This window comes from Geospiza fortis, unplaced genomic scaffold (assembly GCF_000277835.1).
Source record: "Geospiza fortis unplaced genomic scaffold, GeoFor_1.0 scaffold112, whole genome shotgun sequence".
In the NCBI taxonomy this organism is placed as follows: domain Eukaryota; kingdom Metazoa; phylum Chordata; class Aves; order Passeriformes; family Thraupidae; genus Geospiza; species Geospiza fortis.
Genome location: NW_005054298.1, coordinates 26,628,165 through 26,650,372, shown reverse-complemented (window position 1 = coordinate 26,650,372; position 22,208 = coordinate 26,628,165). Strand labels below are relative to the sequence as shown.

Genomic DNA, 22,208 nt, shown 5'->3' with positions numbered 1-22,208 from the left:
AAGATGTGATACCAGCAAAACCATGCTCTTGTCTACATAGCCTATCGTGCCCCCGGGAAATTCTGTTGGCAAATAAACATTATCAACAAAAGCACGATTTTGCTACTAGCACAGCTGCACTTACAGAGAGGCTTTCTGTGCTGTGGCTGTCTTCATACCCAGCACATGTAATCCTACAGGCAGCAGAAAAAGTAAGGGGCCATTTATTCTGTGGCCTTTATGCTGGTTTATTTATTAACCAGCAAACATGTGGTCCTGTATGCAGACACCCAGTGCAGAAAGGTCCCAGAGAAACTGGCAGTTTTGCTTGGTGTTCATTTTTATTTGGTCAAACATTTCTCAAGTGGAAACAGTGGAAACCACTTCAGGAAAGGCCATATGGTTATGGCCATCCCCGTTCCCTCCTTCTCAGCCTCAAAACGTACTTGGAGCAATTCCTGCTCTGCAATCAGAACATTATTCCCATTATTCCCATTCAGTCTGCTGCTGCTCTCTGGCAATAGTCACATTTTCATCTTCTGAGAGTGGGAATATTCAGGAGAGGAGAAATTTGGACAACACTGAATGGCCTTAATAGATAGTAGATTGTACTGAACGATGTAATGATCTCTTCTGGGTTTAATTTCAGTAAAATATGGGCTCATTTGACAACAATTACTAGCTCATAAACTAACGTTAAGTGCATTTCATTCCGCATGTAGATCTTCTGTAAATTACTTATACTTCAAAAAGAGGCTTTTCTTGTGGAACTGTCAGCAAACACAACTGCTATAACTGAGAGGACTTCTAATAGAGTTGATGACTGTGTTCTATTTTTACTTTTTTATTGTTTGCAAATCTAAAAACTAAACACCATTTTAAACTATTATGAAATGTACATCTGCCCTTTAAACACCATGCATATCACTGCAATGCACAGGAAAAGCACAACAGGCTAGAAAAGATTTCAAAAACATATGCATGTTATTTTAAATCTGTATTTTGAAACTGTTGCCAAGTGTCATTTGTTCTGTTTAAATTAAAGGAATTTTAAAATCAGATAGGAAACAAGTACTTGGCAACCATCTATTACTGAAACATTCAGCTTGAGTACTCACCTTTATTTCCAGACAGCATTTTGCAATATGCCTCATGTTGGCCACCCATGAAACAGTAAAATTCATTACAAGCATATTTGCTGTTATTGATCTGTAGGTTTGCACAGACCATTGTCTAGTTTCCTGCTTTCCTTTTTGGCTCATTCTTCTGTTCCCTTTTCCTTTTTTCCTCCAGCTTTTCATACAGCAGAAGAAAGTACCCTGTTTTATACAGAGTTTACAGTAGCAATGGTAAATTATTATTTGAAACCCAGCCAGTTAAGACAGGTTCCCTAAAAAGTAGTTAAGGGGGGTATCAACCCTGTTACTACTTATCTAATAACCTACAAAACTTCTTGTCCTAATCAACAGGAGCCATTCCATGTCTAATTATTAGCAGCCATCCTGTTTCCTCTGCCCTACAACTAAATAATGACCCATGAATACTTTATAAATTCACATAAATTTTGTAACCACTTTTTGACAAGTGTCATGCTTATTTACCCTTTCCATCCTCTGGTCCTAGAAGTGAGGTGATGATAAATTGTAAGCATCTATAATTTAGGTTACACGGCCTTTAGGTTAATAAATTCATCAATTCAAAAACCTCACCTAACAGATGATCCTCAAAATTGGTGAAAAGCCAGAACCAGTTACTCATCACATCAATAATTTGAAAACCTCTTTCTAGCTTACTCAAGTGACACAAATCCCTCAATTTCTGCAATTATCTTCTACAAAAACTGACCTGAATTCACTGGTGCATTATCCACCTGACATGCTCTTTTCCCATTCATATTCTAACAGACCTATTACTGGCAGAAATATTTACACTTTACAAATGCTAGAAAATATTGGTACAGCTGAAAAGATGAGCTCAGTCATGTCTCTACATCCAGCATCTTGATCATCAAGACCTTCCAGGTGCTTCAGAGATACAGACAAACACCAAACAACCAGAAGCAGCTACACCCCAAAAGTAACTTCATCATCTTTACCTATCAAAATAAAGGAAGCCATCAGCTCAAGAGCAGTGTCATTCAGCAAGGGCTCACACTTCTAACCCTCTAATCATATCACAACTTTCAATGAAAGAGCTGCAGGCCCAAATAATTCATTAGGTATTTATAATATATTTATATACTTTATATATTTATTTATAAATATATATTTATAATACTTCTGAATAAACTGCAGAAAAAAATCTTTAATGTATATATGCAATCAAAAGGCTAAATTCAGTAAACACATTTCTTTTCTAGAACAGAACAAAATCATGCAACTCAGATGAAAGTACAAGAGATTAAAGGTATGTATTTCTTCTCAAATCCCCACAAGGCCATAATGTATCCTAATGAGCTGAAATCTCATTTGTGGGAAGCTCTCAGATGTGTGATGAGAAGGAGGCACTCCCTTGCCAGATGGCTGGCTCTGCTCACGGCCATGAAGGAGAATGACTGTAACCACAAATCCGAATTAAGTGTTTTAACTGCCCACATATGTACACCCTCCAGCAGTTCTAATAAGTAGCTTTTGCCAGTGAAAGTTTCTACCAGAATTACTGAAAGTTTTCTGTAAGACATATTAAAAAAAAATTAATTGATCATTAGCAAGGGTGTTAAACTCTGAGCACAAACCCTTTTGAATTACAGAGCCAGCATTACCCAAAAAGCTGACCCAGCCTTTGCACACAGTAATCCACCAGCTGCTTTTATGGCCAGGTAGTTGGATATTCTCATTTGGCTTTTGATACTAAGTCCCACCTTCAGCCTTCCCCACAGATCTCTTTCCTTTCCTGGAATGAACCAGGAAGAGCAATGTGCCAAACACACTCCCTAAGAGTCCTGTGAAGCTCATTTAACCCTCAATCACTTTTGCATTTTCAGCCCTTGTTTTACTTGGTGTTTACTTAGACTTATTTCTTTTTTTGGTGTGTGATTGTGTGAAAGTGCTATTTATTGCTAGGAATGAGGGCTAAAACAAGAAGCAGTACACCCACAGAACAGATCAGATACACAGAAAAAAGTGTTTTCCTACACACAACAGCTGACATCTAGGAATCCAGGAGGTTAGTTTCAGTTTTGCATTCTCAAATGGTTGATGGTTTGAACCCTGAACCTATTATGATGGTACAGATATCTCTGAATTTTCAGCAATGTGGCATCCTTCAACACTGGGTGGAGAGAACTGACTCATCACTGAAAGGAGAGAAAGGACAGCCTTTTGATTCCTCAGCTTCACTTTCAATTGCGCTTGATTATTGCTTACAGTTTCTGACATTGATCAAAATTCTTCTTAGCCTGTTCCAACCTTTTGACAGTAACAATATCAGCCAGCATTTCACTTTCAGGGCTCAAGTCCATTCCCAAAAATACTTTTTTTTTAGGAAAAAAAAATTTTCTTTGCAAGTTTCAAGCAATTACTCATTGCCTTTCAGAAATTCTTCTGGTTTCTGAAACTTGTCAAAAAACATTCTATTCTGTGTCTCTGCAGCACACATCTCTTAAGGATCTTGTGGGATTTTATATTCCCTTAGCAGCTGTTGTTTTTAAGTTTATCCTCAATATTATGAGTGGTTTAAGCGGGAATGCAAACTAGTCTATTGTCATTTGGCAGTAATAGGTTTCTTAGGGAATTTATTAGAAAGTCAGGGAGCTTCCTGGTTTGGAATACAGAAAAATGTTTATATTTTGACAATATCCTTTTGTCATGCTTCAATGTCTTGGTAATTTAACCCAAATGTAGAAGAGACCAACAAAAAGAATAAATGGTCCAAGAATCTGAGTTCATTATGAAGCCAAATAAACCTATACAAAGCAAACACCTTTTCTAAGCATTTCCTACTAATGCTGCACCTGAAGTAAAATACTACAAGTGTTTCCAAACACATATTTTGTTCCAGTGAGCACAGCCAGAACTACTCAGTGTGGTAGCATAAATCCAAGAAGTGGGCAAGCAATATACAAAAGCAACAAAAAAGGTTTCTATGGGTTTAAAAGTATATAAGAACTGCAAACAAAAAAATCAATTCAGATTGGTTAAATCCCACCTAACTAGCCACAGGTTTGTACAGTGAGCTGCAAACCTTGCTAATATTTGTGAACCAAGTCCCTGGGGCATAACTTTCAGCCAAGCTGTGGTTTCTACAGCTTACAATTTCTTACATTTTTGCTTAATTTTATATTGTGTGTCACTGATTACTTGCAAACACAGACTGTCCCATTTGGGGATCTGGCACTAGCATGCTGACATTGCAGAATTTAACAGCACAATTAGGGAGGCACTGTAGTCACCAGGAGAACAGGTTCTTTGGATAAGCATATGACTGAAGTCTGACCCAGTTCACTTTACAGAAGCACATTGTGTTTTTCTCAGTCCTGTCCACCAAACAGTATAGCGTGCTTATACACTGAATTAATCTTTAAGCAGACCCAGGATAATCCAGAAATAGATCAGGAGCATAGCACATTCCAAATTTGCACATACACTTTCAAAAATGCTATTTTTGCAAGGTGTACAGATGGAGGAGATAGAATGTGTTCACTGCTGTCTCAGTGCCTGCATTCTTGCACTGTCCCTGACCTGATTCAGGTTCCCATGGACTGCAGCCTGGGGATTGTTTGACAGACATGCACAGGTTTTTTATTGGTTCTTTGCTGTGACCACCAAACCTATTTTGGCACAGTGAGCCAGGAGTTTGTCCTGATGGTTTTAGCCACCTATTTTTGCTGATTTTCTCTATCACACTTGGGATATACCCTCTCCTTTGCTCAAGCTGGAGCTGCAAATGGGTAGGTACACTGGACCTGCAAGTCAATCTTGCATAAAGCATTGTTTTTTTTTCCTGCTAAATCAATCAATAATTTCTGCAGATTCTTCAGCAGGGATGCTTCTATTGTTTTGTTTTAATAAACCATGACTATACTGTCCTTTTGCCTGCACACAGTGCTACTTCACTCCTAAAGGTTGTATCAAAAAGCTTACGGATCACAGTCCCAAACTACCACGGCCAACAGTTATGCTCCAACCAGAGAAATGTAGCAAGTTAGTTGTTCACAACCTCAAATTACAGGCAACAATCACTGACAACAGTCACAAAGCCAGAGACAGAGCCCTGCACCTTATTCTGTCTCCTTCCACTGCAGCTGGATTTGTATTTTGTACCTGCTTTTATGCAACTCTCACTGTTTTGAGACACTTAACACACCAACAGGGTCAAGTCCTTTGATGATGTTTCAGGCTTTCTTCTCTCTGTTGTGGTGGGCATGTATTCAGATTTCCCTCGAGTGCCTGACAGCGCACACCACCTGTCTGGAGACACACCTCACCTCTGTTTAGAGATGTGGTATTTACAGCCTGCATCAGGGACTTTCTGTGCAATGCACCAAAGCAGGGCAAGCTGGGTTATTACTTGCTGCCTCAGAGCTCAAAGTTCAGATCCAGATCCAGACATCAAAGTTTTTAAATATTAAGGGCCATCTGGTTTTACTTTTAGTTAGGCTCATCAGACAGAAAATCCCAGCTCATGGTGTTTGGTGCTGGCTTTCTCATTTCTGTCCCTGAGTCGCTGAGTAATCCTTGGGAAGCAAAGAAAATCCTGAATCCTGTGCCTACCTACTGTATAAGATATGTTACTAAAATGGTGTCTTCTTACTTATTTTTAATCTAACTATATAAGACTGCAGTCAGTTGCCAGCGCAGTGACTCAGCAAAGCCCCAAGCAGGGAAACTCCCTGCTGGGACTCCTGCAACCCAAAGGAAACATGGCCAGGCACTGGGCCTTTCCTCACAGAACAGCCTCACCTGCTTTGGGCACCTGCTGGACATTCCGGACACTCGCAGCAAGGGCTCCTGGAACTAGAGTGCAAACTGCTTGTGAGTAATAAAATAAGGACCAAAGCACTTCGCCTATGCAGCCTTCAGATTTCAGTGTTGTTTTATCAAAGTTTCGTAGTCCTCAACTCAGCAGCTTTATGTTATTCCTATTTATTTACGCTTAAGTTCAACAACATCCTTAATTTTTCATTAAAGAGCCTGCCTGTCACATCCCCATCTGCACTCTCACACCAATACCTGTCAGTCTAGAAGCATGCCCCAAATTCCTAACAGGAAAGCTCAGGTGCTCACTGGGGATATTTGTCTCCCAAATCCTTTTGGAACCTGGATATAACAGATTTTCAGAGACTATCTGTTAATTAGTATCCACAGAACTATCAAGGGCGTCTGCGATGTCAAACATAGTATCCTCTATTCAGTAAGCAATTTATTTCAGGAGGTTGACTCATTTCCTTAAAGCTTTTTGAGCTATCTGTTGTGACTGAAAAAAAATTCAGAAAATTTAGAAGTACTCAAGGAAATGAGCCAACACATCCTGGAAGAAATTCATCCAATATACACACACAATAAGATAAGTCAGTCTTAGATTTCTAAAGAAATGAGCAGGAAGGAGTTCTAAAAGAACCTGAAATATTTTCTGTGAAACGCAATGCTTGTTTCCCACCCTCATAACTCTCCTTATGCCCACTTTAAAAGCAATGTACTATGGTTAATCAGGAAGAGGTTCTCCTAAGTTTGCTGTCTCCCTGCAAAGACAAAAAAAACTTCCTGAAACAGTTTAGTGGATCTCCCCTATACTTAAATTTAAAACACTGCTGCCTGTGTGTCTCAAGAGAGCTTTCAGACCCTGGTGCTTACCCCTAGAGGCACAGAGTCCATGGTCAAACCATATGTCCAAGAGAGGCTTTTCAGTGAGATGAGTAACACAACACTGAATTGCCTCATCACGGACTCATTACCTTCAGGGGTTTCCAGGAATGTATCAACGTCTCAAGGCACTAGTAAATATTCTTTAGTATCAAATAAGCCACCTCAAAGTAACTGGTAGAGTACATGCTCTAGCTAAACAGAAGACAGTTTTCCTTTGGAAATTTAAATGGAATTTTATGACAAAGTCTTGATTTACTATGTTTAACTGCAGAGCAGTCCTAAGGAAAAGGACGTTATCTAAAAAATAGCATCTTATAACCTATTCTTCATCACATGACATGCAGTATATAGATGGAAAAGAAGGGGGGAAAGGAGGTTGGAAGATCACTCATGATTTTTGCTCTACTTCAGCTGAAGACAATCTAGAATTTCCAAGATAAATTAACTTCTGAGTAATACACTGATGGCACAAACAGAGTTTTCAAGTGAAAACCAGAAAAACTGCTAATTTGTCTTAAGCACCAACCTGTCACATTCAGAGTAATAGAATGATTTTTTTCTCCCCTATACATTGCCAGATCATTTTTCTCACATTTAGGCTTTAGTAGTTTTGTAGTGAGATGGATAACTACTTTACAATTAAGATTTACCTCTTCAACAAAAAGGATGCCAATATAGGTATTTCTCATCTCAAATAATTAAGCTGATGTCATGAAGATGAGAGAAATTAAGCCAAACACTGCTTATGATAAGTACTAAATAGCCCTGCAGATTAAACTGGATGAGACCCAAGCCAGAAGAAACACAAAGGTCATTTTGCAGTTCTTCAGAAGCAGTATCATTTTAACCAGTGCCAAAAAGCATCATCAGAAGTCATGAAAGGAGATAATTTAACTTTTCAGTATAAAATCTCTGAAATAAAAAGTGCTTTCTCACATGGTGTTAACATGCAACATCAAAAAAGAACACAAAACTGTAGACTAATGAAGGCAAGGAAGTTTTACTAAGTTGTGTAATTACCTTGAAAGCACCTACGTATAATATTTCCATTATTCCTTCTCCATTTCCAGGAGAGTATTTTTAAAAAGCATTAATTCCCTGGGACCCATCAGGCAACAAATAGAACCTAGAATTGAATGCAACTAGAAACAAAGGCTCATCAACTCAGCTACTCCCAGCAATACATGTAAACCCAGACATAAGTAACTAACTTATGCGCAATTAGACTCGCACTCCTTTTACAGCAGCCTAAAAATGACATCCCATCACAGCCTCTCTGCTGGGGTCACTGCTGCACATTGCAGCTGAGCAGGTCCAGTGGCAAATTACTGCCTGGAGTGTCCCTCCCACTCCTGGTCCCACGCTCCTGCAGGTAACCCCTGCTGCTGTCCCCCAGCCCCTCCGAGATGCTAAACTGGCCCAGAGCTGTTTGTGTTCTTGGGAGAGTAAATCCTCTGCCAGCTTGGTGCTGCTGAGCCAGCAACCAGCAGCACCAAGCACAGTCACCTACCTGGATCTGAAACACAGGGATTTGTATTTAAGTGCTGGAGCAAGAGAGGAGTGCACTCAGTTCAACCTGCTGTAATTAGGACTGCTTTCCAAACCCCAAACCTTTCCTGATCTGATTGACTCAGAGCTCTTTGAATCCCTTGGGGCAGCAGCACCAATGTCAGCTGGGATGGCTGGGATTTCACTTCTGAACACATAGCAGGGGTATGTTTGGCTTGGGGTTTTCAAAGGAACTGGACAATGCACTTTTCACCCTATTGCTCAAATTTACAAGTTTAAGAATACATCAGAAAAAGTGTTGTTGCTGCACATTAAGTACCACCTCATCAATAACTCCTAAAAATCTCACTCGTTGACTTTAGTAGATTGTTGCATCCTTATTCAGTATCTGGGAAGCAAGTGCCTTTCTGGAAATCTACTAAAATTAAGAGATGCATCTATGTTGAAAAATTTTTCAAACTGAATTTTCCCCCACCCTGCAGGCTTCCATCTGCTGAACTATGTCATGCATGAAACTCTAGATACAAATTAAACTACAGTGAACATATAAATATTTTTTTTCTTTTTTAATGAGGTCATTACTGGATATTTATCTCAGTGACAACCAAATGTGCCTACTGCTGCACTATAATGGTTTTCTACACACATTTAATTTTATAAAGTCAAACCCATTTAGGCTTAACTAGCTCCATATACAAGAAAGTGCTTCCAAATTTTATGGCAAAGATAAAACATTAATTAAGGTCCTGATTTTGCAAGGCATGGAATGCATTCCATTCTTAGTCCTCTTCACAAATGACACTTATTAGGTCCAAGCTTTCAGGTTTCCGCTCTTGAAAATTATCCCCAAGTGTGACTTAAGTCACATGAAGTACATTTTTGACCATCAGATGAAGTTTAAATTCTCAAGGAAGCGTGCATTTAATGGAGCATGAGAGCTCATACCACATCTGAAGAGATAGATATCTGTCTTTTTCCTCTTTGCCTTACTACAGTACATACAGAATGACCACCTTACCTCTATGGAAATTGTAGGTTCATTTTTTGCATTACTACACATTGGAATATAAAGGATTCATTTCTTCCCAAGGTTAGGGTAGGAATGACAAGGGCAATGAACCTACTGATTTTTATGAACTTTCTAGGACTACTGACACATTAGTGATCAGTGACTTGAAACACGACGGAAGACTAAACAGTTTGACACTAACTCTGAATGACTGCCACACAAAGGAGGCAGATCTCTTGAAACAAAGCTCAGAAGCACAGGGTTTGCTTGCCTGAAAATCAGCTGCCCATTACAGTGAGGGCAATGGAGTCCTGGCTGCTGATGGGCATGGAGACAGGGAACGCTGCCAGTGCAGCCGTGCCCAGGTCCTGCTGTGCCCACAGGGTGAGCGCCAGCCAAGCACAGCCAGTGGAACTGCACAGCTCCAGCATCTTCACCCCAAACCAGAACCTCCCTCATGCCAAATGGCAAATCCTACAAGGGCTGGGCACCACTGGCCTACCTGAAAATTTCCTGCCAGAGAACTTTCAGATCTGGCCATTCTCTGTGTCTTTTCTGTCCTTCAAACAGCACAAATTGATGAGCTTTGCTAGGAAAGAAGGCCTATCAAAATCAGTACTGGCACCTTCCTTAACCTCCTCCAGTTATAATTTAAGAACCTGTGTATCCAATATCAGACTATATTAAAAATTATATTACATGTATCTACCAATAAAGTGTTAGTTTCAGAGTCCTAGTATGTTTGTGTCTCATCTTTTCATGTCCCACTGGCTTTACCTACACCTGTCTCATCCTTAACATATCCTATTTAACACTCAGCTTGTAACACATCTCAATTCAGATTCTTACAGTCATTGATAAATCTGTGCAGACACAGGAGCCAAGAACTTCATAAAAAATGTACAGGAGGAATTCTAACACTATGCATAATGCAAAACTAAACCATAATCTATTTCTCACATTAAAAAAATCAATAGATGCATTTATGCAGTTCCCTTTTCAATCCGGTTATCACTGACTTGGAATAACTGTTTTTCCAAATTATTTTGAAAATACTGTACAGCACACTGATTTCATGATAGAAAACAGCCCTGGAAATGTCTTTTAAAAAAATTAAATTCAACCCCTTCAAACAAATTAAAATACAAGCTGACACAAGGCAGGCAGTTTTATGGTAAAAGGGAATATTACAAATCCAGAGGTCTACATTGTTTTTCATTATCCAGTGTTTGTATCTGCCATCTTCCCATCTGCTAGAACAGTCACTTCAAAAAGGCAGGGTTGTGAGAACACCACTTTCTATCCAAAGGATTATAAATGTTGTCATGCCAAAACCTCTTGCAGTGGAAAGATACTGACAACACAGCTGAAAATGTCCTCCCTGCAGCTACGTTTGTCTAGTTTTCAGGTCAGGGCTATCTGAAAAACTGAAAAAAACCCCCACAATTAACTGAAAAGTTTGGATGTTCTGGTAAGACATTTCTGTCACAGCTTGAATTTTTATATCATTCTACAAGATCCTAGATTTTGAGGGTTTTAGCAAGGAATTAATTATTTTCTTCTTACAACAACCAAAAAATGTATATATTTTAATGTAACTAGTATCTTTTCAGATATCTCCTGCATGCAATGAAAAATACATAGAGAAAACACTTTCCATCCACATCTTCTAATTTTCTGCAGGAAAGAAATGGTATTATGCTGGGTATTATAAATGGGTATTATGCCCATACAGTGATTTTTGAACAAAATTCACCAGTTCACAACTGAAGAGGAGAAATTCCATGTTGGTGAAAAAAGAGCTTCATATGTGGGTCAGGACCTAGGAAGAACTGAAAGAATAAAATTGGAATGCAGTACCTGGAGGGAAAGCTTCTGAAGACCCCTGGTTTATTATACGGGTTTTTTTAGACCACTGAAGTCTCACCCCATTTTAGGATACAGTTGTTACATTAGACTGCCTCCACTTTTCATTATCCCACTCAAGAGGTGGCCTTTCCCTAAATATTAAGTCATCAGCAAATTAAATGATCAAGGCAGCTTTTTCCAGCATTATGGCTGATGACAAAGAGCAAAGTGCCAGTGTCCTGGAAGTCAAAGCCAGAGACTCTCATGGAGCCAGCTGGGGAAAGACTCTTCCACACAGAAACTGAAGCCAGTGGTTTACAGACCTCAGCAGCAGCCAGAATGAGGAGTAACCACAAATTAATAGTTTTATGCCTAGCAACTAGTCAACAGATATGAACAGTACTGCTCATGTTTTAAAATACAGAAAAGGAAAGAACAGAACAGGAAGGGGAAAAAAATCAAGGGAATAATCAGAATTTTCTGGAAGATAATGAAGATATTACTTTGTATGTTTTCTATAATGCAAACCAAATAAATCTTCTAGGAATAAAGTATTTTTAACATTTTATAATCTCTTTGTCTAATGTGAGCCTCTATTTTAAGCATACTAAAGGCAGTTTATGCAAAAGCTTTTTCTTTTTAATCCTGTCTGACCTGAAAAGGAGAGACTCCAAACTCCATTACCCTAGGAAGCTTAGTATAAACCCAGAGCCTATCTAAATTGCCCTATATAACTTCACATCGGCAGCGGGTTTGTTTCTTTTTATTTTTGTTTGGTTTTATAATTCTATTTTGGATCCATGATGTAGGTACAACAAAAGTCAAGCAGCTTCTGTAAGGCAGCTAATGGAAACAAATACAATGACCTTTGACAGCCAGCATTTTGAATGTGCTAAGGATCTCTAGAATGAGGGCATGCAGCTCATAAATAGGGCTCTGTAAATTAGGACAAAAATAGGCCAACCTCTGCAATTTGGCCATGGGAGATAATCTATTTTAACCAGAAATAGGATTTGCTTCTCTCTGCTGACTTTTTATTCCTTATTTTGTACTTCCTGTTTTCTTTAAATACAAGACTTCATGACAACTCGTAACACTTATCAAGATGCAACTTCCCTCAGCACTCCACGGGCAGTGCAGAGTCCACCTGCTCATCTCTTTGAGTAACCCTCACTTTCCAAGGAATTCCTGGAAGCCTGTTGCTGTAATAACACAGTAGCAAGAAAACTGGGATCTCAAAGTTCCTTCAAACTGAATATCCATTTATCTTCTTTGATTCTAACTGGTGCCAATATTGGGCAGAGCTTGACTCACCACAGGATTACAGAGCTTGACCACTCTTGTCATTGCAAGATACAGATTCCTCATAAATAGAGGAAATAAAAAACAACCTCCAACATATTAAATATTGCTTGTAACAACAATATTTTTAAAAAATTAAAGCAAAAGCTGGGTTGCTACTGAACAAGAAAACCTTATGGGTCTAAGAGGATGTGTGTTAAATTCTGTAGTCTTTTACAACTTCAAAAGATGGTGGTTTTCAGTCTAAATCCTAATTACAAATCAAGAAGTTTTGAGAAGAGGATTTCTTCCTCCCTTTTTAGGACAGAAAGACTGAAGATTTACCTCAGCTTCTCAAAGTAAGCACAGGCCCAGTATCTCTACTAAAAATCCCCCTCTTCAAATTTCATCATGCTCATCACTCTCAAGTGACAATCCTCACTACCAGTCCTGAAGAAAAAATGACAAGTTCATTCTAGGCAGAGCTGAAAGCTGAATCCAAAATGACAAACCTGCATTTCAGATGTGACAATTTCAGGTTTCACGCAGCACTGCCTGATTTACCCAAAGAAAGCAAACAGCATTTCTGCCTCACTCGCAGCCTCGGTGGGACCCTCTGTGCTTTCACAGCTGTGCTAGCTGCCCTCCCACACAGCTCCTCTGCAGACAGAAAGCTGTTCAACAAAACTTGATGGACAAGACTGTTCCAGAAGTGCTACTGACACTTTTAAAAGTTCAGCCAGTACAAATCCAGAAATAGCCAGGAAAAAGGATGTTTGCCTTCACAGAATACACCATGTCCCTCACATACACTTTTCTTCTGGAAATCCTTAGGAATACATGGGGAAAGAAAAAGAACATGCATACAAAGAAAAAGAACATGCATACAAAGAAAAAGAACATGCATACAAAGCTGTTCCTCAGCAAGAAAACTAGCCATGTTTCCATATGCACATTGATGAAACTGAGGAAGATACAAGTATGGTACAAGTGAGCAAACTCACATATATATCTAACGACATTCTTTAAAATGTGAAATTCTAGAAAAACTGAGCATGAATTTAGCTATGAAGAATGTTTCAGTTAGATTCAATTCCTTGCATTTAAACATGAAACTTAATTTCTTGCATTAAACTGAAAGTTTCTGTACAGGAGTATCCTGTGAATTAATGTCTTATAAAATACAGTCTTTTCTACAAAGTATTTGTTCATTTATGACTTCCTTCCTTTTTTAAAAATAAAATAACCAGAAGTTCCCAAAAAAATATTCACATGCGTGTTAAAAAAAAATCCTTCAGAATAAGATGATTCTGTGTTTTTCCCCTTGGGTTTTTCTCATTTTAAAAAGGTAACATTTATTTTCATAACTATTTAGCAGGCCAAACACTTCACTGAAAGTTGTACTGTACTGGGAAACGCTCCATCTACTATTCCCTAGTGAAAGCCAATCAATCACCTACAAAGCACTAACAGCAGAGGCAGTGACTGATTGCTGACAGTCTTGTTACCAACTGCACCAGTCCATCCTGGGTGAATATAGGCAGTGGGTTCTGCTCAGCCTCTTATAAAGAAACTTCTATTAAGAACTTTGGTGGGATTCCTCATGAGCCACTGCAGTTCTAACTGAGCAATAGAACCACACTCAGAAGCACAGAACTGCCTGCTCATTATAGAAAACTAATGAGAACATGCTAATAGAGAAAATTACTGAATGAGCAGGCAAGACAGCTTCCACTGTTCCATTTTCAATTCCTTTTATACTGGCTGTAACTCTGCAAAATTTAACTTGAGCTCAAAATGTACCTGGATTGCTTCAGACCTTTGCCAAACCTCTCTGTGCAAATGCCTGAGCTCAGAATGATGCCCATTTCAGAATCTTCACCTTCTCTTCACAGAATTAACAACCAATTTTTCCTCTCAAAACACTGATCCAGATTGCAAGACAGTTAATTGTACAAGCAATAGAAAAAATAATAAGCCATAAGACTGTGGTTTTGTGTTTTAAAATAAGAGCACAATATTTGCCTTTTTCTGTTCCTAGCTCCTTGAAAAATGGTGCTTTACATGGGGGAATACTGGAGGTACTGCAAGCTGGCAGAGCCCCAGTGCTGCCTGGTGTTAGTGCCACACACAATTCCCAGTGCCTTCAGGAGCCTGTGCCCAACGGGAGACTTAAATGAAATAATTTTCATTTTAAACAAAGACCAGGATGGAGAACCTCAAGCAACTACAATAAATTTTAATAAGATGTTTGAGAATAGAGCTTTTATTCTTAAAAATCTTCGCCAACTAGCATGCCTCTCCTGAGAAAATAAGAAGTGTCCCCAACTTACAAAGGACTAAGTGGAAAATGGAGGTGCTTCAGAGCTAATATCATAAAGGATGGAAAATCCTGGATTATACCTGTAAAATTTAACTTACCTTAACTGCAGCTATAAAAGTTATGCAAATTAAAAGGTTTTTTTAACACTTGAAAGAGTTGATAAAAAAATTTACATCAAAGATAGACAGGCATGCCTATCAGACTGAGTATGTCCTTACCTCTGTTGTTAAAAAATATGCACTTTCATCATTCACACCACCATTCACGGATTTCAACTGCCAACGGAGACAAAAGCTTCTGGACCTTCCACCATTTAACAAGGCAGCATTCACAAACTCATGGTTGTATAATGGGGGGTTTAGGCCCAAGAAGGCATACATTTGGGTGCTCCTTATAGGTTTTTTTACCCTGTGCTAACTTAATAATTTTTTGTACTTTAGGGACTCAACAGATTGAATGTAGATATATTTTTAATCATGAAAATAAGATTAAAATAAATTTCAGCATAGAGTAAGAACCAATAAGAACTTTACAGAGATGCTGCATTTTAGCTTATTGAATATCAATCCTGAAGTGCTGTGAACCATAAAAAAACAACAAGAAAGATTGTTATACCTTTATGCAGATGAAGCTCTCGATGTATTTAAATTAGAATGTTTCAGGTCATTTAGCAGTCTGTGCATTTTACAGCACAGATCACACTTCAGCTGCTAATGCTGCTGGGAAGATCCACTCCTGTTTATTATGGAGACACTTTATTTAGATGACTTAAAAGTTAGTGCATATCCACAGTTTGTTCCAGGAGAGACTGCAACTTATGCAGCAACTCCAGTACAGCTCTTATATCCAGGTATGCACTGGAACAGCACCAGTTAATAATGCCCACTTTGTGGAACTACAATAATGTTGGGAAAAATATCAGACTAAAAAAAAAAAATAGAAACAGCATCTACACAGAATGTAACATTACGTGATGCAGAGATGGAACATCTCGGGAAAAGGTGGCACAGCAAGTATTTCTCAAAAATCCTACTGAGGCCAGTTTCATTGCACTACACTTAGTCCCAGCCAGATATAACTTCAGTGGTCAGAACTGTCTCCATCAGTTTCTGCTATAGCTGCTTCTGGCAGTTTGAATTGGCTATTCTCTCTACATGAGTCATTAGGTCCAGAGAAGCAGCACAGTCTTAGAACGAATGAACCCATCAGTCCCACTTAGTGAGCACTGGTTAAGGTCAGTGCATGTGAAGTGATTCCTGAGAAGTGATTCCATGCGCTGCTCCACGTATTGCCTGTGCTCCCTCCCTAGCAGGGACATAAAGGCTGTCCTTTGGCCAGTTCCAAACCACACACGCAGCAGGGACATTTGCATCCTTGATTAAACACAACACAGAGGAAAATCACAACCCAGATAGGTTACTGGTGCTCTCAGCACCAACTGACCTACTGATCCATCCCCTCTGGAGTCACATTATTTGCTAATGCACACACAACCCACAGGCTTTTGCATGGCAGCCTAGAGCTTGTTCCAGCTCCTCCCATGAAATAGCCTGAACAGCACAAAGAAACCCACACAGAATAATCTCTGGAGAGGATTTCCTTCTACAAGAATTCCTCGCAAACAGAAATGTTTGCTCCTTCAGAACTGATGCTATTTCAGTTCTACAAAATCAAAGACTTATACAAATGATAATGTTGCTTTTCACAAATGATGAAAGGTTACTTGTCCAAAATAGTGTATAAGCATTGGACTGTAAGCACATCAAGTTACATGAGGAGTATGGTACTTCAAATTTTCCAGTCTGTAAGCCAGCCACCAGCAAAGGAGGAAACAGAAAACTGTATGCGTAATTATTGTTTAGGAAAAACGCATTTCATCTTCTAGCAGGTCACTGTGGAACCAGATCTACATTACTTACAATCATGTTTTTACATAGCTCACTGCACGGAGAAAAGCAAAGAGGAACTCAAGGCAAGTCTCTGCAGTTTTACTTCAACTTTATCTGTAGATTAATTCCGTAGCATGCCAGAACACGTATCAGAAAAGAAAATATGAAGTGGCAAAATAGCAAGAAACACACAGAAATATTACAACACAATTCTGACTTACCTATGTGATATAGTCCTATCCAGTCAGTTGGATCTACTTCTTCCTTAATATCCCAGAAAATGATGAGGTTCTGAGACTGTCCCAAGGTGTATTCGTACATGCTGGCTGTCAAACTAGACCTGCTATCCGAGGTCACTAAATCAGTGTCACTGTTGGCCCGCTGCAAGTTCATGTTCTCAGGCATGGTGCCCTGAGAGGCCAAGCTCTGCAGGTTCTCGGGGCTCAGGGTGTAGCGGAGCTGCGGGTTGCGGCGGCGCACGAAGAGCAGGTGCTCTCGGGCTGAGCTGGCCATCTCCTCCCCACTTCTGTCAACTCACGTAAAAAAGTTGTTGTTCAGAGATCTATCACAACAAAGGAAAAAAGTTTTAGGTGAGACAGAAGGTGACTCAGTCAGTTATTAAATGGAGAAGTATTAGTACAAAAATGTTCCCACAGAAGCCTGAAACAGACAAAGTACAATCTTTTTCTTCATTGCTCTACCACTGAAAAGAACTTTGTTCTCCAAAGAACAGTACCTCTTTACCTGTATATTAAAAAACCCCCATGATAAACATACAGCAAAATTCAGAGTTAGCCATACAACATGAAATAACATTTATAAACCAGAAAACAGCAGCAAGCACATGGTCCAAGACAATCTATGAAGAACAGCCTCAGTAACAAAGCTAATGTAAGTGCAGACTTAAGAGTGAAGTAGCCTTAAGAGCAAAGACATAATGAACTTGCCCTGTACCATAAAAATCCCAGCAGTACATGTTGTTTATGGTAGTTTCAACAACACTCTCTATGCACTGTGTGATCAGCATGAGTTAAGTGTCGAAGATTGGACATAAGGTTGGACATATTTCAGCAGAAATATCGTATCCCAGATTTATGCTACTATAAAATCATCTTGTAAGGATTTCATCTTATAAGGTACAAAGCATAGCTTCTGAAGTCCTCTATACCACACAAAAACATGCCAAACCATTTACTGAGGTACTTCAGACTATGAATATATATCCAATTAGCCCATTCATCTGTGCAGTCAAATTTTGTTGTTCTTCTCCATCCATTACAAAACAGAGGCCTTAGCATTTCAAGGCAATTTCTTCAGCAAAGGAACTGTCATTGACTGTTTCCCTCCAGCCCTGAGCAGACACCTCATTGAAGTGTCTTCCCTGAAAGGGCCATGCCAATATCACCACACAACACATTCAGAATCAGAACTTGTGTTTCATTATCCATTACTGTCTACATTACTACATCTAAATTACTGTCATTTGAAAAGAAGCCCTCACATTACTCACAACTTGTGATAAATCATAACTCATCTTCAATTTTCTTTTCAGTAATATTTTAGTGTATGAACTCTTCAAGCATACAAAAAATTTTCTGCTGTTTTTCAGCTTTTCTTAAATGGGAGATGTTTTGAAACACTAAGAACTAACAAAGGGGAAAAATAAAGTTCAACTTATATATGATATACTTATATATGAGATACTTATCAACTTACATATGATATACAACTTATCCAGTTGTGTGCAGTATATCATACACTGTATATGATTCAGCATCAAATAATGCAGAGAAGGAAGGAAACAAAAATTCAGTTCAATATGTCTACATACAGAGAAGTGACACAGAGACAACCATGTTTACTTCCCAAAGTACATGACACAGTCTTTCCTGACATGAGGAATATTTTGGCTGCATACACGTTTTATTTCTGGTGCTGGATGTCAACAGGGTTCACTACCTCCCCTCTGCCATGGTCCTGCACATTCTGCCCGACATAAGGGTCAGTGAGAAAAGGGAAACTTTGGTTAAAAGGGCCATTTTAAATGAGAATCAGGCAAGTTAGTATCTTGTTTCTCTATGCAAAGTTTTATTCACTAGATCTGAAAATCACAGAGTGCTTTGAGACCAGAAAGGTTGGTAAGAAACAGCCACCACCTTCCCTACAAGCCAGTGAAACACACAGGGATCAGCCCTGTGATGTGACAGCACACACTACATTGAAGGGTTAAATGTCCCACTGAGAGTTCTACCCCTGAGTCAGGAGGTCCCGATTTGCTCCTGAGGCTGCCCACCACAGCAAGCAGCTCATGCTCCTGCCTGGGAACCACGGCCCTCAGCACCAGGTCAGGCAGCAATAACTAACAGGCTGACAGAGAACCATTAACTTTGTCTTCTGTCCCACAGCCACAGATTTGATGCCTTTGTGAACTACTGTATGCAGTGGTTTTATGGCAGTAAAATCACTGCACAATAAATGTCGTGCAGGCAGACTACAGGTTAAAGGCAAAGTTTTAATAGGAGGGACGAAGAAATTTCCTTCAGCTGCAGTCTTACACTGTACCTAGGGCAGAACTGGCATTTGTTGGAACATATTGAAAATCTATATGTGGCAGATGGACAAACTCATCTATGGTTAAGGACACATGAGAATTAACTTGTACTAGCCAGGACTATGCCACAGTTTGAGAGATGAAAATAGCCTGAGAAAAACATTAACTCCTTTGCAACAGTCCATTTTCCTAAGTCCCAATGGCTATCACTCTGGTGAAACACATTAGCTTCTGAAAGTAAAGGAAACCACAAATCTAAAAGCTGGGTAACTTTTTTGATCCCATTCATAATTCCAAGTGTGATCCAAACAAACCACATAAAGCCACTGAAATCAATTTGCAACCAACAAGTTAAACTCACATGCAAATGAGCTCCTATTGTGGGTAAAAAAAACCAAACCCTCCAACAATTCAGGACTCGTAAGTTTTTCCAGCATCTTCTAAATCATTAAAAGTGGTTGTAAAGGGGCCCTCAAAGGAGTCCTCATGCCTCATGTCAGATAATATTCCACTATATAGCATGTCACAGTGACATTAATTAAGAATCCTTTTAAAGAGAGAAATACAACACTCATATGTAAAAGGGGAAAGGATGATTGCCATAAAACCCAACCAATAAAAGCAACAGAAAGGCAAAAAGAGCCACTATTTCAATTATTTCCAACAGAGAAAAGAGATGAAAACCTTACACAGTGCCTTGCTGCCTACAAAAGAAATTAGTTCATTGGGTTAACAATTCCTGATGTCTGTCACTAATAACTAACAGAACATTAACACATACATCCTACTGTAGACTGAAAATAAGAATTATCCTCCCACCTTCAGTTCCTGCTAAGCACCACAGACACAGCATTTGCACCCAGACTATGCTGTAAAGACAATGCCCAGGACTAGCTGTGAGCACCTGCCGTGCCACGAAGGCTCAGCTTATCAGGCTGAATACAATCAGAGCAGTGATGTCAGTGAGTATCACACCAAGCTGGCCAGGCATATTGTTTCATTAAGGCAAATTGCAATGTTCAACCTGAATTAAAAGCATAGGAAAATATAGGCATTCAGGAGATCAGCAGATACTAACTTTAGCAAACTATTTCAGTAGAAAAGTGAAACCTGTATCAAAGCTGCTTATCCGTATCATAGCATTTTCTTCAGTACTTGACACAAAGCTTACAGAGAACTAGAACTGATTTCCTCTTAATCTCTAAGTGGCCCAAGTTCAGGATTATTTCTATCTAAATATACTCCCCAATTACTAATCATAGAGAGACTTGAACTGGGAAATAGTTACACTTAATACACAACATACAGATAGGAAAAATCCTCTTGCCTGACCTTCTTCACTAAAGGAGATTGAAAAGAAATGTCAGCCCATTTCACACAGTCAAATACTCAACTGTTTAAAAAAATCCATGAATGGAAGTCCAAGAGTTCCAGCACAGGAATAACGACAACAACAAAAAAATCCTACCCCACCATGCAAAACAAACCTGAGTTCACACGCTGCCCTGTTTATCTTACTCCCAGCAGTGATTCATTTCTTGTTTATGCACGCTCTTTGATGTGGCTGACGGGTGCTGCTCCCAGCCTCTTCCCACAGCACTTAAGAGTAAAGCAGCTCCGCAGGGTCGGCCCCGAGCAGGGCTGGCCGGGTCCCGGCGGGCACGGCCCTTGCTCCGAGCGGGGGCTCCGGGCGCTGCCGGGGCCGCGCTCATTAACCCGCTGTGCCCTTGGGTCACCGCGCCGCTGCCGGCAGAGCCTCCCTGCCCTGGGCAGCGCCCCGCACACGGCGGCTCCGCTGCTGTGACACACGGGCAGCAGACATTGTCCTGCCCGATTGACACCCAAATGTCCCCCGCTCACGGGATCACTCAGTCACTTAGGCTGAAAAAGACCTTGACCAGCATCGAGCCCAACCATTAACCTAACACAGGTTCACCACTGTCAATGTATGACGGCTCCTTTGCTGAAGAAATTTTCCCTAATATTCAATGTAAACCTCCCCAGGGGCAGCTTAAGGCAGTTTCCTCTGGACCTTTTGCCTGTTACCTGGGAGAACAGACTGACACCCAACTGCCAAGAAGTTGTGGAGAGCCATAAGGTTCCCCCCGAGCCTCTTTTACTCCGGGCTAAACACCGCCAGCTCAGTCAGCCCATCCTCACAGGACCTTCACCCAGCTCCTTGCTCTCCTTTGGACACATTCAGTTCATGCAAGGTGTGTATCTCTCAAATGCCTCTCCCATGCTGAGATAAGCAATCCCCATAATCATACAAGCTGAAGAACACATTAAGAATACAAAGAACAGAAAACATGCTGGTTTTCCAATTACACACTGTGTGACACTGCTTTGTTCAGTACAAAGATTTATAAATGCTACAATATAGGGTTCAAACTGACCATCTGTCTGCACTAAAAGTGGCTGAGAAAATGCTTCTTGAATAAATTTAGAATTTGGAGATCATTCTCTGCACAGAACTCAAAAATAGCACATTTTCTGGGATAAGGTAGAACTCCAGTCCCTATAGTGGCTTCAAAGCTGCTAGAAACTCTGGCAAAAGCAGAATAGTCAGAATTCACTGTCGGCTGCAAAACCTGCCTGTGCAGCTGGGTGATGGTTACCCATGACTCACTCGTATGCTTCACCACTCTGCACTTAGCCTGCTTCAGCACTGAAGAGCTTCTCTCTCCTCTAGAGCTGCTGTGCACCTCTGCCAGCAGGACAGATGGGCCCTTCCCAGTAAAACTCACCAGCTACTTACTCAGCATGATCATCAGGAGCTGATTTGGCCTGAGATAAAGGGATTAACTGGATAGCTCTTTAACTCAATAGCTTCCTTTCAGGTCTGTATTCTACTATTTCAGATAGCAGATTTGGTCTATGAAAAATAAAAAATAAAATAAAATAAAAACACAACAAAATAATAAAATCAAATAAAACTGGCATGAGGCATCTTTTCTCTGCAGACAAAAATGAGAGAAAAACTTCATCCTTCTGCCCAGATGTCATTTTCTTGTTA

General features: G+C 39.8%; 1 protein-coding gene across 1 annotated transcript in view; it reads right to left on the bottom strand.

Moving 5' to 3' along the window:
* Window positions 1-17,203, bottom strand: part of HECW2 (HECT, C2 and WW domain containing E3 ubiquitin protein ligase 2) — a 114,270-nt gene extending 97,067 nt beyond the window's left edge. Inside the window, exon 1 of the mRNA XM_005415962.2 lies at window positions 16,863-17,203. Within this exon, the coding sequence (XP_005416019.1) occupies window positions 16,863-17,154 (292 nt within the window). The 5' untranslated portion in view covers window positions 17,155-17,203. The remainder of the gene's footprint in view (window positions 1-16,862) is intronic.
* Between the last annotated feature and the right edge of the window lie 5,005 nt (window positions 17,204-22,208).